This window comes from Thermobia domestica, chromosome 1, assembly GCF_964235325.1.
Source record: "Thermobia domestica chromosome 1, izTheDome1.hap1.1, whole genome shotgun sequence".
NCBI lineage: Eukaryota > Metazoa > Arthropoda > Insecta > Zygentoma > Lepismatidae > Thermobia > Thermobia domestica.
In genome coordinates this window covers 205904304-205921933 of record NC_137454.1, presented here as the reverse complement: position 1 = coordinate 205921933, position 17630 = coordinate 205904304, and the positions used below count along the sequence as shown (strand labels likewise).

Here is a 17630-nt window from a genome sequence, read left to right as displayed (position 1 = left end):
TTGCTTTTTCCTATCTTCCCATATCCATCTTTTTTCTTTGTTTGCTGTGTGCTTATTCTTCTCCAGTGAAGCTTAGCTGAGGAACCTTGCTGTGCTCCAGTTTCTTATAACGCAAGCTTTGTTAGCATTTTCTTCCAGCAGTGTGTGCAGCAGTATTGGCAAGGTATTGAGGTGTGATGGTATTCATCAACATATCCCAACGCCTTCCAATATTGCTGTAAATAATACGCGTCCTGGAAAACTTGAAAATAAAAGTGTGTCGTGGAAACACCCTGGAAAAATCATGGAAAGCAGTAATTTGCAGAGCTATGATGAATGAAAAGCTGTTACATTATTTATTTCAGATGGAAATACGGTTGATCAAATAATTCAATGTTTAATTAGATTCAAATATTTCATTACAGAGAAATGAGTTATCATTTTCATTAATCTTTTTGTATTAATCTAAATCTTGTTTCCAGTTGCTCATTGGGGTGAAGGGTGGCCTTTTCTTATAATACATTTATATTTTTTTCTGTGCTTCAGAGCATAATATTCTATTGTATAAACCAAACTGTCCTATATTTTTTCAATGTCCTGCTGGGAGGCCTATATACGTGAAGGTTTAGAATCCGAGCCATTGAACAAGCACCGATGTATGTCCAGTTACCAACGTTAAAATACGATACAAGACGCAATTGATGGTTGTAGTCAAGACGAGGAACTAGAGGGTAATAGTGACGGTGTCACTCGTGATTCTGAAAGTACTGTTTTAAAAATAAATATAAATACAACTGCAATGTAATGTGAATTGGGGAATGAAATATACCGGCTTGTAGAAGGAATCAGTAATGATGACAGTGTTCCTCAAGACATTGATTCATCATTTAAATTTTCTGTATCGAGTGACAATGATGATAAAACGGGTGACGAGAGTTGTTCCGCGGAGAGCGATGCGAGTGAAACAAATTTAACCTGTAAAGATTTTTTTGTGTGTGTTGTGGCAAACTTTACAGATACTATTTCATTTTTGCCCATATGCCGCTCTCCTGTACATATCTTGAAGCACAAAATTATAGGGTCATCATTAAAAATTGCAAGAAAACGTGAAAATGAACATACTTATGTTTGGGAATCGAAACCAAAGTACCATGATTAAAGAAAAGGTGCTTAGGTGTTGTAACAATCTCGCCCGCCATTTATTTAAGTGGTATTGGTTTCGAAATTCTAGTTCCTTTTCTAAAACGCTTAACTTATGCTTTGTAGGAGAAACTACGGTTTATTATTTTATTATATAATAAAATAATCTATATTTTAATATAATTTTATATTTTAATATAATTTTATTTTATTATATTTTTAAAATCTTTTGTGCTGCCCATCATCAGATATTATTATTTTTTAAATGCAGATGACATTTCTAAGGCCGTGTCCAAAAGTGCATAGTGCACACTTCGAGGATGCACATTCGAAGTCTACAAATGGAGTGCACACTAAATAGTGTACACCTACTCAAACTACTCAAATTAGCTTTTGATCCGCACTTCACCCCAACGCCTCATGTGGTGGAACGTGAAACATTGATAACAAAAGAAGGGAGAATTTCGCGTACTAGAAAAAAATAAACATTTTTTTTTTAAGATGAAGACTTTTCAGTTATATTATGTGTATATGTATGTGTGTGTTGTCTTATGTGCACAATAAACTGTTAACAGCATAAAACCCACTAAACTATTGTCGGTTTTCTATTTGTTAATCTCCCGGAAGAACAGTAGCACTGGTGGTTAGGATGCTGACGACACTATTGCGTAGTAGTTTAGGAATTTTATTGCAAGCGAAAATAGGCAACTTATAAGAGCGTTAGGACACCGGAGGTACAGAGGATAGCGCTATTTACAATAATATGGCTCAAAACTACTTTGGGAGAAAGTTCATATTGGGTATAATTGCTTCCTGTACGGTAAATTACACATAAATGACACTGTAGTTGTCGTAGTTTTACTGTACAGTTACAGACATTAGACTATTTCTATCATATTGCGCTAGTAATGAAGTTCCGTAGATGTTACTCTTTCTTTGTGAATCTATAGATTTTACCCGTATATCTTCGAAATAGTGTTTCTATATTATTAATCTACAGCAAAAGTTAACACTTGCAATGATGACAAGGAAAGAAGTGGTGGAGTTAAACAACATGAGGACCAAAACCTACAGGAAAAATGCTATTATGTCACTATGAAATACCAATTTAAAAAGATCACATATATTCAAGGTGGATAGCCCTAATTAAAGTAATATGGGTAAAAGTAACAAAAAATGGAAGATTACTATCTTATAAGCACGCTTAAATGGAGTCCTGTACATTGTATGCACTTCACAATGCTTTCGGCGCCCCACATCTCTCTTGTTATACACCCGCTGTGTCTCCTACATGCTTCCCACTGCGAAAATGGTTACTCAGTTACGAAATAAATCCCCTCGTCCAAGTATAACCATAAAAGAACTACTACTAATATAATAAGAATTTTATGAGAATTAAGAGACGGTTTTATGAAAAAAAAAAAAAAACTATGTAATGTAATAGCTCTCATTGTTCAACTATACGGAAGGAATTATTTGTTTATAACTGTTTTATAGTGTGTACAATAATGAGATTATATGAATTAAAAGGAAGCAAAGTCTATTTTGGCCATTTCATTCAATGAATAGTCCAATGAACCGATTTGTAACGAAGACAGGAAACAACGTGCCCTGCGGGGCTCTAACCCGCCTTCACTGGCTAACGCTCGCTCGGGAATACTATCTGAATTAAATATTAAACTTTGGTACAGAAAGGAACCAACTTAGCTTCTAACCTATATATATGGGCTAACAGGCAAGTTTTCAAAACCGTAATCGAAAGATCAAATTACTGAATCACAGAATCGAAAAATATGAATGAAATGGCCAAAGTAAAGACTTAGCAAGAGGAATTAGTGAAATCTTTGATAAATGCGGAAAAAGAAATTTTTGATCCGTTATTTCACTTTGGGGCAGCTGTCAAAAATGCAAAATGTATGGTAATTGGCATATTACACTCTTTCTCAAGTGCAAGGAAATATGGTAGCTTTGAAAGGAATTTGTTTATAATCAAAACTAGAATTGGGCATATCTAACTACGAATTAATATTTGCAGCTGTAGCTGTAGCTATAGAGAAATGAATAATCTAGTATTTATTTTTCTATGCTAGAGCTTAAAACTTTAATTCATACGCCATTAAAATTTGTCATTTACGTGCAAATAGCTGCATTACCGATAGTCTAATTAACTCAATTAAGCTACATAAACCATGTAATATAGAAACACAAATGTTTTTATAGCATTATTAAAGAGACTATTTGGTTGCTTTTCCTTTGCATGCTGAGAACAACGTAAATAGGTATTTTTTTTTTTATATTTCACTTGTAATATCACTTATTTGCATATTTATCAAGTAAATTATTATTAGATCAGCTCACAAATACATTCACCTCAACAAAAATATTATTAATATGCCTTTTAAAATTTTATTAGGTTATTTTACTAGAAATCACCATGTTAGGTATACAAGTATACTAACGTAGTGTACATCCTCGCACACTACGCACTATGCACTCGCACACTTGTGAACTTGGACCTTTTGACGCACACTAGGTAACGTCAGTTCCGGAAATAAGCGTATTTGAAATGTGCACGTGTATCTTTTGGACACGGCCTAAGTCTTTGCAATCAGTTCTGGAAAAGGAAATCGAAGTTTAGAACGTGCCACCACCCACTCATAAACGAAATGCTTGGCATTGTGTGTATGGAAGCCTGCTCTCGCAGCTTGACCACGGATGACGTCATCACAAAATCTTTTTCCCTCTGTTACTCGCTAACGACTGAACGTATCGCGATCAAACAAGCACCATTCCTTTTAGAATTTCCAACTCTACAAATGGAAATAATTTGTAAAAAATACATTTCTAAGTCGAACTGCTCCTTTAAGAGCCATACGCTCTTGATCTAGTTGATCTTGCGAACGTAACAGATTCACGTACCAGTTTTCGTTTTAAGATGGGTTCGAAGAATGTCTACGCATTTTTCTCTATATTTTACTGACTATGAGCATTCATGTTTAAATGTTAGAAATTTATAAATACATGTTGTAACATAAATGCATGGCCAAAGGTGATTGCGGACATCCAAATAAGTAAAAATGTTCCTATAAACATGGGTCTGATGTTGCTTCGTTTCCGAGATACAGGGTATTCAAATATCGACTCTTTCCAATGGCTCATTATGGAAAAGTGAATGGAAATGTTCATAATTACAGGAATAATACAATCAAATGGAATTATACCTGTGCAAATACATTTACTCTAAGTCAGCGATTGAAACTAATCAACATTTGAGGTCATTGGGTTGTCAGTGTTGCCAACCGTACAAAGTGTCATGTTTTCAAATAGCATTAGACGTCCACATGTTAGCATCCGATTGCTAACATCAAAACGTTCTTTAACATGGGGCAGATTTCGCTTCGTTTTCGAAAGACAAAGCATCGAAGTGCGAAGTCAATTAACGGCTCACAATAGTAAACAACGGTTCATAGATCACAACTATTGCATGTTTCCAAAGATAAGTAATTGATAAGGGTATTTTGAGGCCACAGCGTTCGTTTATGTCACACATAAACTTCGGAAGACAGTGCCCCATGTTTAGGAACCGTTTGATGTCAGCAATCATATGCCAAAGTGTGGACGTCTAGTGCTATTTAAAAACAACACTTTGTACCAAGTTTTCAACACTGACGACCCAATGACCTCAAATGAAGGGTAAGGGGAAAAAACAAGGAATGTCCATGTGCGGGCTTTTTCGGGTGGCTTGTCCTATCAGTAACTCTTGGTACTATTTGACTGTATATGCGATGCATGCGTAGATGTAGAAATGTCCATGTAAAAAGGGGCAAAAGATTTAACTAACTCTATTCTTTATACGCTGTTTTCAATATTAAAACGCCGTTTTCTCGAAAATGCAATTTTGTGACATTCCTTCTTTTTTCCCCTTACCCTTCAAATGTTAATTAGTTTCGTTCTCTATGTTAGTATAAATGTATTTACACAGGCCTAGTTCCACTTGATTGTATTATTCCTGTAATATTGAACATTTTCATTCACTTTCCCATAGTGAGCCATTGGAAGGACTCGACATTTAAACACCCTGTATTCGGAAACGAAGCGGCGTCGGACCCATGTTTATAGGAACATTTTTACTTATTTAGATGTTCGTAATCCTCTCGTCACTTTTGGCCATTCATTTGAGTTACACCCTGTATATCACAGCTATGTAATATAGTACATTATATATAACAAATTCACAGTTCTTCTATTATTTCTAAGTTTTATGTTGCTGACGCGGGAGATTTATTTTCGATTCCCAGTGGGAGCTCACGTGATTCGGATTCTACATTAAGGAGTAGGTCCAGATCTCATATAACCTCATTGTTGAAAGGAACGTTAAGCTACAATACAGCACAGTCTAATGTTTACTTAATGATCGCTAACTATATCAGCAATGGCTGAATTGTTTGTACTGTGTACGGGAACAATAAAGTGTTAAACCGAAAATTTGAATATTTTAGAATATTTTGTCTTTTTTCTTCCCCATTCGTATTTGGAAATGTCGAAAATTCTGAATCACGTATGTTTAATCAACAGATTCTGTACCGAAGACTACATCTCCAACAATCCAGCATTCCCAATATTGGGCCCTTTCCTAGAATAAAGAAAAAGAAATTTGAATATTTTAGTCTTCCCCCTATTCTTCCTTAGTTGCAGATTTTCCGAAAACTTTGAAACATGTATTCCCTTATGTTTAATTAATAGTTCATGTACCAAATTCCTCACCTCCAACTTGAGCATCCTTAGACTGGGCATTTCTGAATAAAGAAAGGAACTATGGATACTATAGAAATGATTCCCCATTAGGGACGGAATGTTTAGAAACACGTATTTCCTTACTTTTAATTAATATTTGATTTACCGAATTTCAAACGCGTCTTAAAAGAATTCTTACATTCGACACCTTATAACAATGATAGTGTTGTTTTATTAACTCTGAAATATACGTGTTAACTTTACTTATGAGCCTATGTATCAAATTTCATACCTTAGACTTATGCGAATCATTACATTCGGCACTTTTGTGAATAAATAATAATAATAATAATAATAATTTGAATATTATAGAAATGATACCAGTTTCTTCGTTAGAAGCTAATTTTAGAAAATTCTGAAACACGTATTTCGTCGGTTGCAATGAAGACTGTATGCCAAGTCTAAGAAGTCTATAGTTTATATGAAGCCTAGTCTATATGAAGACTGTATGTCAAATCGAACTATGATTTTTATTATGTAGCTAACCTAAGTGGGAAGGATGCGGTTCCAATATACGCCAAAATAGAGTATTTCACAAGCTCTCATGTTAGTGAGTTGAAACTTGAAATATGAACTCTTAATTAAAAGTAAGTGCATGTGTGTCAAGCGTTTCCGAGAACTTATTTTTTTTTTTATGTATAGGCGAGATTGGGGCAGGTTCTGTAATATTTTTTCTCAATATATATAAATTATACTATCTGTCTCTATCACGAGAAAACGCACTGTTTTCAGACAAGCTTTGGAAAGTAGCTAGCACGCAGTCCAAGTTAGGTTTTCATAATTTCACTTCAGTTCAAATACGCATGTTAAGGGGAGAAGAGGTGTTCGGTTATTCCTTTCAGATATTTTGCATAAATCTGTTCTCGTGCAAAGAACAGGTATTCAAGATAGTCTTTCTATATTGCACATTTTATTATAATGGAACAGTTTGAATCTTTTCCTTGTCCATAATAAATTCCCTTCTGCTGGGAATACTTGAAAACCTTGAAAAAGTTACCTTTTTATCAGTACAGTCAGTATGAAAATTGTGGGATTTTTACACTGGAATAGCATGTACTTACGAAAATTATGACTCATTCAGTGTATTTTGCAGTATACGCCCATATAAACACATCCTTTAGGTATACTTTTGTTTCTTTACAGAGGAGGATTTTCTCCCTCACTTCCCACTAATTCGACACTGAATGCAATGTCTCTATATTAGTCTATATTTATGTGTTGAAGTACACAGTTGTATCAACTCTGTAAGCACCACCACACATTTCTGGACAGTTAACCATGTCTCATCGGTTTCCATTATTCAGAGGTTTCACTGAATTTATTTTTCGCCTATTATTGCAATGATAGGAACTTGGCATTAACTAAAAATAGCGATTCTGAGATCACATATTATAGATGTTATTCGCCTTACAGGAAGCATGTGGAAAATTTTAGAGAACTTGAATTAGTCAATATAATTCAAGGCGTTAAGAATGCTTGCTTAAAGAATTTTTCAGATTGATGTATCTTTATTCGAGCGATTATTCACGACTTGACTGTCTATGGAAAACTAATTCCGCACAGTATCCCCAAGCATGTATTGTGTTGGTGGTGTTGAAATGCCCAATTTTACATTTGGTAGGAAACCACTCTGGCAACAACCAGTGGATTGACCGAGATCATATTTAGAAAACAGGCTGCGATGCCCAGTCAGGAAGCAATGTATTGTTAAACAGGATCTTGTCAAAGTCGACCTTGGAGGACACACAGTTGCAAATAACTTTCGTTTATGATTTTGGACTGGAACAATCTGCACATCTAGCAGTGATGAACATCAGTAGTATATTTGACCTGCGAGTAGTGGGTGAATGAACGCACCACACGGCGATTGTTTGTGAAATTTCATACTGGTGACAACATTGGAAAATGAGACCAGCGGCTATTTATCATCGGCAGGTCCGCGCGATTAGTAAGATGAAAAATTTTGAGTCATGGGCCCACATGAGTTGACACCGTCCAGCTGTTGACAAAACTACTCTCCATCTGCAGATGGTGTCGTTGCTAGTGTGATAGTTTTGATGATGATGATGGTGATGGTGGTAGTGCTCGGGTTCCTCATATCATTCTCTGTGGAGGCAAAATCCTCACTGCAGATCGTTACAATACTAAACTCCATGAAGTGAACTTTAAGCATTTAACAATAGTCAACAGACATGGTGTCTTATGTTGCATAACAGTGCGCGCACAAACGTCGCACGAAGGACGTTGCAGACTGCATGAGTTGCAGTATGAAACCCTTTCTGTCTACCGTATTGTTGTGACATCTCTCTCATGGACTATCTTTTTTCCTTCGATATCTCAGTCGCTTCTTCACAGAAAAAAAAAAAATCCCTGTTGACCCGGCAGGGCAACGTACAGTCTTCTTAAGGATTTCTTCGTATTCACAGACTCAGACTACTTTCATCATGAAATGCCGTCGTTGGCTGAGCAATGCCAAAAGCATGTGACTACAACCAGAGACATTTTTGACTAAGTATTGGAGTTTCTGTTTCTTTGAAAGTGGCGTACGTCAGTCGAATATTTCAATCGCATCAACTGAATTAATTGGTTATCTTTAGTACGGGATATGACTTCTAAAATTTCTATTCGCATTCTGCAAAGGCTCGTTCGTATAGTGTGCAAAGTTCATTTCGCCACATATTACTAAGCCGATATCATAAATATTTCATATACAGAGTAAATTCTGTCATATACTCAGGAAATGCAAAGGCGTAATACTGTTGTAATTTTCAGTGACAGAACCTGACAATACTGTATGCATTAGCTGAGATAGTTTATTTTACCAATTCAGTTATAACCGGCATGCAGTGTTCCGCTGCCTGGTGGCAATGTAAGATAAAGTTTCAGAGTATGAAGATCGAATTGCTGTTCCAGCATTATTTTGGTGTGAAAGTCAGCGGAAGAGAGAGTTACGGCGTTGAGACCTATCGGTACCAGTAAATGCTTCGTATTTCCAATAGTGTGAATAATCGCTCAGATTCAAACAAACAAATGGAGCTGTTAGTTGTATCTGACCAGACCTGCCAAGATGTGCACAGACAAAAGAAGTTGTGAATATTGTTTGTGTGAGGATTCAACGCTGTTCTTTCCGGAAGCAAATAATTTTGTTTTATGAGACAAACACATATCTTGCGACATATTTTGCACGAAGGTTTACATGTTAGTGCGTATAAAAGACAGAGCACATCATTTGTTAACGGACTAAGATAAGCGGCATAAGTTCCACGCTTTTTTCGAGAAGTGTTGGAAGTACCGCGACATTCTTTTCACAGATAAAGTATTTACTATGAGAGTCTTTCAACTAACATAATGATCATGTGTACGCACGTTCCTCCAACTTAGCAAGAAAGTAAATTCCATGTGTGAAGCGAGGATGGCATCTGTTATGGTTTGGTGGGCGATTTCCTCCCATGAAGAAGAAGAGGTACACTTGTGCGAAAGTACGGTAAAGACATATGTGTCAGTTTACCAGACTGTGTTGATATAATATCACTATCTACATAAAGGTGTTTAATGGAAAACCGTTGACATTTCAGCAGGACGCCACTGCTTCTCACAAATAAAACGCACGCAGAAGTATTTGGCAAGCAATGTTCCACACTTATTGTAGCTTCTGACACGCCTTATGGAAGTCCGGATGTCAATTAACTCAGTTATTCTCTGTGGCAAAAGCTTAAAACGATAGCATGTCGCAAACGACATCGCAATATCGAGATGCCAAGAAATCTCTCAAGCCAGCTTTCAATAAGATTCCATTGGACTCTAATTGTTTGCTTTTAATGAGTGACTTCAACGTTTTCGCCGCTGTATTGCCGCACGGGACGCTTATTTCAAATGAATCTGTGTTCAATCTATAACATTTTTTCAGTACTTTAAGAATATAACGGTTTACGTAATTTTAATTCATAGTTATATGCGTTGGTTTTTCTGTGATTCGTTATTATCCTAGTTAATTAGGATTTTCCATCCCTTATAGATAAAGGACTTAAAAGAGCTTAACTAACAACTGAGCATTAATTTAATAATACTATAATTATTCGCAGTGTTATTAATTAACGTAATTAGAGTTCTATTTATAGAAATAGTTCGGAGAAGAATAAAGGTTTTTAAAAATAGTAGTCCTAAATGTACTTTTACTTTGCTGGACCTATTTTAAGAAGTGTTTTTGTTGTAGGTGTCCGTTTATTTGGACCAAGAGGACCACCAGGGCCTAATTTCCGTATGCCCCCACCAGATGGTTTCCATCCTCGTGGTGCAGGGCCTGAGGGCTTTAGGCCACTTGGGCCAGGTCATGAAAATTTCCCTCCTCCAGGACCAGGACCTAGAGGTTTTCGTGGACCGCCGCATGGTCTGGATAAATTTGGTCCAGCTGGAGTTCGAGGCCCAGGAGGTGATGGTTTCAGGCCAGCTGGTCGAGGATCTGATTTTGGCCCGCCATCGGAAAATTTTAGAACACCTGGCTCAGAAAATTTTGACCAAAGAGGAAATTCACGTGATAATTTTGAATCTCGTGGCTTGAGGCAAGAAGGCTTCGACCCAAGAGGTCCCGGACCAGATGACTTCGATGGACAGATGCCTGGCAATGATAGATTTGATCCACATGGACCAGGTCACGATGACTTTAATATGAGATTACATGAAGGCTTTGAGAGAGGACCGAGACCAGATAATTTTGATCCGAGGATGGGTGGACAAGAAAATTTCGATCCTCGAATGATGGGTCATGAAAGAAGAGGTCCGGGTCCTGATAATTTCGAACAACGCGGTCAGGGTCATGACTTTCGAGGTCCAGGATTGGATAATTTTGATCCACATCCTCCTCCACTCTTCGGTCCAGGCCCACCTAGGGAAGGATTTGGCCCAAGAGGACCACTTGGACCTAGAGGACCTAATTTAGGACCAGGACCAGAGTTCGCTCCTAGAGGCTTAATGGATATGCCAGGTATGTACTTTAATTTTTTTACTCATATATTCATCTCCTTTCCGTTATATTTTAAAGTTAAAAAAAAAAAAAAAAAAAAGTTATACACTGATATTAGAGGTAAAGAACGTAATATTTGTTAATGAATTGGACATGCATCTCAAGGCGTTATGGTTTTTATCCCTGTGTATAGACAAAAGTTTGTAAATTTCTATATTTAGAAACTTTTCAACGGATTGTCCTTATTTGCTAATTGTAAAAATCTATGAAAATATTTCAAGAACTAATATGTTACCTGTGTCTAAATAAAATTAATTGCATGGTGAATGTAAACATTTATGTAGATTTTATAGACACTAACAAACATAGGTAAGTTATGCTCAGATTAAACCTCAGTCAAATAATGTTATTGAGTTACTTTTGTTAATGCAGTAATGAACATAGTATGTTACAGTCGATCTGTATTTAAACCAGAAATTTTAATTTAGTGCTTATACTGTTCAGGAACATGTTTTTGGCCATTGTCAACCATGACGGCAAGAGATTGTAATAGTCTTACTTTGTAAGTATCTACGGATAATTATATAGGGTGAGTTCGCCAATAGTCGACCATTTTTGCTTACTATTGTGTATATAAAATATATCTAATGGTCTTTTTGAGCAAAAAGTGATTCATGATAAAATTTGCATCATATGCTACCAATGACATTCATTGTTTCACTCTCCCTTGGCCAGTTGATCGTCTTTGACCTGTAAATTCCGATGCATCTGTAGAATAACGACTAAAGTGCACAGTTTACAACAGCGTGTAATGAGAATCTTGTGCACCTGTTGTTTTTCGTTTTTCTGAGACTATAGATAATACATGAGATAAGAAATGTTTTTGTTTCACAACTAAGTTAGTCTAGAAGGTGTATGAGCATAATTTGTCAATAACTGGAAAGTATTAAATGAAAAAGTACGCTTTAAAATATGGTCGGAATTTGGCATTTTTCTTTCCCATACAAACCAGTTGTTGACCAAAGGTGGTCGATTTTTGGATTATTTGAGAGTACGTCAAATTGCTTCAAATTATTCCCTGTTTGGCATTAAGGTCTGTTTTTCAACATACATGTATAAAATTTTCGATTTCGTGACATTCTAAAAATCGATCGCCTATTCTTCATGTTGGTCGACTATTGGAATATTTCTTGCCACCTGTCGACCACACTGTTTCATACTGTGTTTCGCTTTTTGCCAACTGGAATTTGTTCAGTAACGTTAGTTGAAAGTTTCTTTCTCTGGCAGTCTTCTATTTCAATGTGAAACCAAGTTTTTGTTTCGAACAAGAAGCCCTCCTCATTGGTCTAATGGCTAGGACGCATGCCATGATCTTTAAGACCTACCTCACCAGTACGAACATTTTTTCCATTCTAGAAGATCCACGTAGAATTGTTGACGCGTATGAATCTTTTCAATTGTGCCCATCACCCGGGAAAATTTGAGACCAGAAGGCTGGAAGAATATTTATGAGGTTCAAGATAAGGAAAAGGAAACCTTTACTTTTCTACAAACATTTATTGCTTCGGGAGAAATAGTTCCTCCAATGATTGTTTATCCATACAAGTCGCGAATACTCAGAGATATAGTGTCCAATGTTCCTCAGTCGATTGTAATAGGACGATCCGAATCTGGCTGGATGATTAGCGAGACATTCTCTGAGTGGGTCGTCAATAGTTTCAATAGATGGCTATTAGATCATGATGTACCTAAGCCTGTAATATTTTTCAGGGATGGTCTCAAACTCACTTAGCTTATGCAGTAAGCAAATTTTGTGACAACGACGAGATCATATTGTATGTCTTGGGCACTCATACAACGCATATCTTGCAATCATGAGATATATCCGTTTTAAGGCTTATCCGTTTGCACAACTTATTGCAGAGGTCCTAGCAACAGCAGCTACACCGTCAACAATAAAGAATGGATTTCGCAAATGTGGACTTTATCCTTTCAATCCGGACGACGTTTACTACACAAAATGCATCAAGAGTGTATGCAAAAACAGAGTGAAGAAGATCTTCTTACTGCAAGAAAAGTTATTACTATGTACAAGGATGAACTTCCAGAAGAAGAGCCGATGGACGAAACACTATAAACTGATGATAAAAGTGCCAGCCAACCAGTAGATGACGAAATTGTAGTTGGTGAGATCCCTGTAGTTGATGATAACAATGAAAGCTTGTTCAAGCTACTCTTACTGTTAGCCAGGATTTACTAAATGATCTTCTCCAGTTATTGGCTGCTGAAACCAATCCAATGTAACAACTGAAAACAGAGTGAATGTAGCACCTATTCTATCAACGAAACCTGAGGAATCCGACGCCATTGCAGTACAGGAGAAAGAGGAAATCAGTATTGTGCCAAACCAAGTATCAGTTATGTCTGCTTCAACAACAGAATCAGAGAGAACTTTAGTTATTCTGAGAAAGGAAGCTTCTATTCCAGAATTTGTGCCATCAAATGAGAAGAAAGGTAACGCATCAACTCCACTGAATGAAACGGAAACTATGAAGGATATTTACCAAGATACTTATTCTCCCAAAGAACCTCCTACTGAAGCTCTGGTTTCTATACCAAAAACATAAGAAACAAAGGGCATTGCAAGTGATGCTGTTGCTGGACCAAGTAAATCAATCCAGAAAAATATCCCAACAACACCTAAAACTATTAGACCAACATATACCTAGGTATAACGCCAACTTTTAAAAAGCATCTATTCTGGCTCAAGAGTCCAGTCAAAAAGCCGAAGAGGAAAGTAGAGAAGATACTGTTTGCAATTAGCTCAGAAAAATATCGCCAAGTACCAACTGCAAAACAAGAAGAATGGAAGAAACTAGAGGAGGAAAAGAAATGTAAAGGAGATGAAAGACAGCAAAAAAGAGCAACAAGCTGGAAAATCCAAAGAAAAGATTGAAGAAGACGGCAATTGCTGTTATAGAGGAATATCGCAATGAAGAAGATGTAATTGACTATGGCGATAAAGCCATATGCGCAGGATGTGGAGTATTAACGATTTTGCTTTGGAAAGTGAGGATAAAACCAGTGGGTTGCGATCAATGTGATAAATGGTTCCATCTTGGATGTACCGATTTATCTGACTATGCATGGGGAAATCTTGGAGATAAGCTGTTCCTGTATGCGGATTGTACCATATAAATTATTGGAACAAACAATCAGGAACTTATTACATGAAAAGATAACTCAACGTGCTCAAGTAACTCAGAAGAGAAAGCTAACACGGGGGAGAAACCTTATCATATATGAGAAGATAACTCCATGTGCTCAAGTAACAGAGTAGAGAAACCTAACACGGGAGAGAAATCTATTTCACACGGGGGAAGTGAACACTTAAGATTTTCTAAATTATTAATGACTCGTATTTTGGTTAGAATTTGTAAAAAAAGTAATATAAGTGATAATATAACGTGTGCATATAGCACAGGAGAGAAATCTTGTTTCACGTGGAAGAACCATTTAATATTCAAATCCATTATTCCAAATAAAGTAGCTATGTTCAAACCCTAATAGCCTGATTCTTTCATTTATAATCACTAAGGTGAAAACAAAGAGAAAATTAAATAAAATCTCGCATCGTTTTGTCAAATTCAAGTCTCACGAATAATACAATTTCCAAATATCAACTAAGCAAATAACTACTTCTACGCTATAGAAACGATAAAATTGCGCGCGGTCGACTTACAGCATGAATGCGGTCGACTACTGAGCGGCGATGGTCTACAAGTGGGAATTTTGATGAGTTTTCGTAAAACGTATTTTATATAACTGCAAAGTTTTAAAAGTGAGCAATTAACACATGGTATGGTATAAAAGGACCCAAATAAAGCAAACAATTCACTTTTGTCAAATATAAAATCCACGTTTTATAAGTGTTCAGAAGTAAGTTTTTTTTTTTTTTTTTTTTTTTTTCAGCGGTCGACTATTGGCGAATTCACCCTATATGTATTTTATTGTGCGAAAAAAGTGATCCAAAACCGGAAAAGATTTTGTGGCAATCCAGGCGTGGAAATATAGTGATTTCGTATGTTTCAGTGAATTACTGCGGTCTTAAATTTCTTCATTATTAGCGTTTGACGGGAAAAAATGTTTAAAAGATGAGTTATGTATCAATCGATAGAACTTATTGAGCTGAACAGAATAATATGTATGAGTGTTAAAGTTGGAGAAAATGAAGAAAATTGATGCTGCACGAGAATCACGCCACTTCCTGAAGTGAAACTGATACCGAAGTAAATCCTCATTAAGCTTCTTTGACAGCACGACAATAATATATGGCACGGTTAATGAGATATAATCTAAAAGTGTAATTAACTCTTAAATTGTACTTTACGTTTAACTAAAGTATTGTCCAAAGATAAAGCATATATCAGACAATAGATCACATTGAGCTGAACAAAGAAATATGTTTGTGGATAGTCTCATTCGTAGTTTTTGAGAAAATATAAGAAAATGAATTTTTGCATAGATATGAAATAAGTCATTGCAATATTACTCATTGTTCTTGCACATTAAATGTAAGTTATCATCAGTTGCGCGATCATTGACACAGAAGCTTCCATACACTGTAGTCATCTACTCTTCAATGTGATACAAGTTATCTTCCGGCAATTTTCCTGCCTCACCTATTTGTACTCCACCTTCTATCGTGTTTTTCAAAATGCAGTTTATTCCTAAAATTTCCACAAATTGAGCAGCTAAAATGAGAAATGGATGATCTGACTAATGTATGGCTAAATCTCACTATCCCTCATTGTCTTTGATTGAAGGATTAGAAGTATTGTGAGATCAAAGATAAACAGAATTCATATTTGTTTCCTAAACAGATGGTAGTATTTTCTTGTACATCCCTTCCGAATCCTTACTAATTCTAATCCGCAATATTGTAATTGTCTAAGCTATAGCAGGGCCAACAAGAGATGGTCTCTGACGATTCTTACCACATGCGGAGGGACAATGCAGCCCTTACTTTGGTACTAGTGTTACCAACCACGGTCACTCTGTCTTACACCATTAATTAATTTGCTACTATAGATGCACCGAAAAAAGCCTTGACACGTGAGTAGTGGCAATGCCATTGCGAGCTACCAGAGATCTCTTGCTGGCTCCCGTATAGAACGTGTGGATTTTAGCCCAAGTGTAATATAACGTTGAAGTCATGATGAGTCCTTTCTGAATTAAAAACTTATTGAATTCAGTTCACATATACTGACCAGCCAGAACATTATGACCACGTACCTAATATCTGCGATCATCTTTGCCTCGCAAGATAGCAGCAACGCAGTTCGGTAGGGAAGCAATGACGGCTTGATAGTTGGCTGGAAGAATGCACAGTACATATATACTCATAACTCTTAATTGCTGTAAGTCCTCTGGAGAGGGTCGATGTGGTTGGATCTGATGTTCAATGATATCCTAAAGATGCTCAGTTGGATTAAGATGGGGTAAGTTTAGGAACCAAAGCGACAATTGAAAATTCACTACTGCTGCACAACGTTGTCCTGTGACTAGCGTTGTCCTGCTGAAAGATATTTCCAGCTGGAAATATGGTCAACATTGAACGGGTTTAAGTGATCAATAATGACTTACTAATGGCCACCGAGAGCCGGTCATGATGCCTCTACACGAACTACCGGCTCCATGGATGATCATATGAAGGCTCCCCAAATCATAACGGAGCCGCCACCGACCTGTCATTATCCTACCGTGCACGTCCCGAGCAGCTGATTTCCCTGGAAGATGACATATTCTGACCCAACTATCAATGTGGTGAAGGCAATATCGCGATTCATTGGACCATACAACGTTGTGCCATTGCTTTGCGCTCCAAATGACTATGAGCACGTACTCATTCCAGTCGTTATCCATGATACATTGCAGTTAACATTGGTACATGTGCGAGACGTCATCTGCAGAAACTCATATTTTAGCAGTGTACGGTGAACTGGGTGCTCAGAGACACCCATACGTTTTGCACTGTTAAAATTTGCTGTTAGTTGTGCTACAATTTCTCCCATATCCTGTTGTACTAACCTCGACAGTATATGCCGTTCATAATCTTTAATGAAGTGTTTCCGGTGGTTTGTTACTGGTCTCTCGCCTTTGAAAGACTTTAACCACGGCAGCTCGCGAACATCCGATAAATCGCGCTGTTTCCAAGACACTCTTTCACATCCGTTTTACCGTTATTGTGTCAGTAAAATACTGATATATTGCCAGCCTTCATCATTCTAAGCACATGCATCACGTTAACTGATCAAGTGAAATCCCTGTTACCGTCTGGCGAGCAATTTTGTTGTGCTCAATGGCTGTTCAGATAGCGGGGTGGTCATAGTGTTTTGACTGGCTAGTACATTTCAGTGGTGTTTATCGTAAGTATTAAATGTTAATATCATTTTTAATGAATACCGCAGTTCTTATGTAATTTGCTCTTTCTATCTTTAAAGGATTACTTTGATTTATTTTTATTCTGTGATTCTACGCATCATATGAATTTTTCTTCCTTAAATACGGTACATTATTGATTTATATACGACCAGTTGACGAATAGGAGTTAAAGAGAAAAATATTTAAAATAAGCATTAATCAACAACAAACTACGTTATATCCAATCATGTATGTCTGGTTTATTAAATTTGTGTGCGGGACAGGTGAATAGAAAATATTAATTTATTGTGATAAAAAAAGGGTGTGATAAAAT

At 36.7% G+C, this 17630-nt stretch overlaps 1 protein-coding gene across 6 annotated transcripts in view; it reads left to right on the top strand.

Annotated features, from left to right (window-relative positions):
- The window catches only part of Isha (Insulator su(Hw) mRNA adaptor), a 183647-nt gene that overhangs the window by 112400 nt on the left and 53617 nt on the right, over nt 1-17630 (top strand). For all 6 annotated transcript variants that reach the window (XM_081769045.1, XM_081769053.1, XM_081769037.1 and 3 more), the window contains one exon: nt 10127-10894. In XM_081769045.1, the coding sequence (XP_081625171.1) occupies nt 10127-10894 (768 nt within the window). The remainder of the gene's footprint in view (nt 1-10126; nt 10895-17630) is intronic.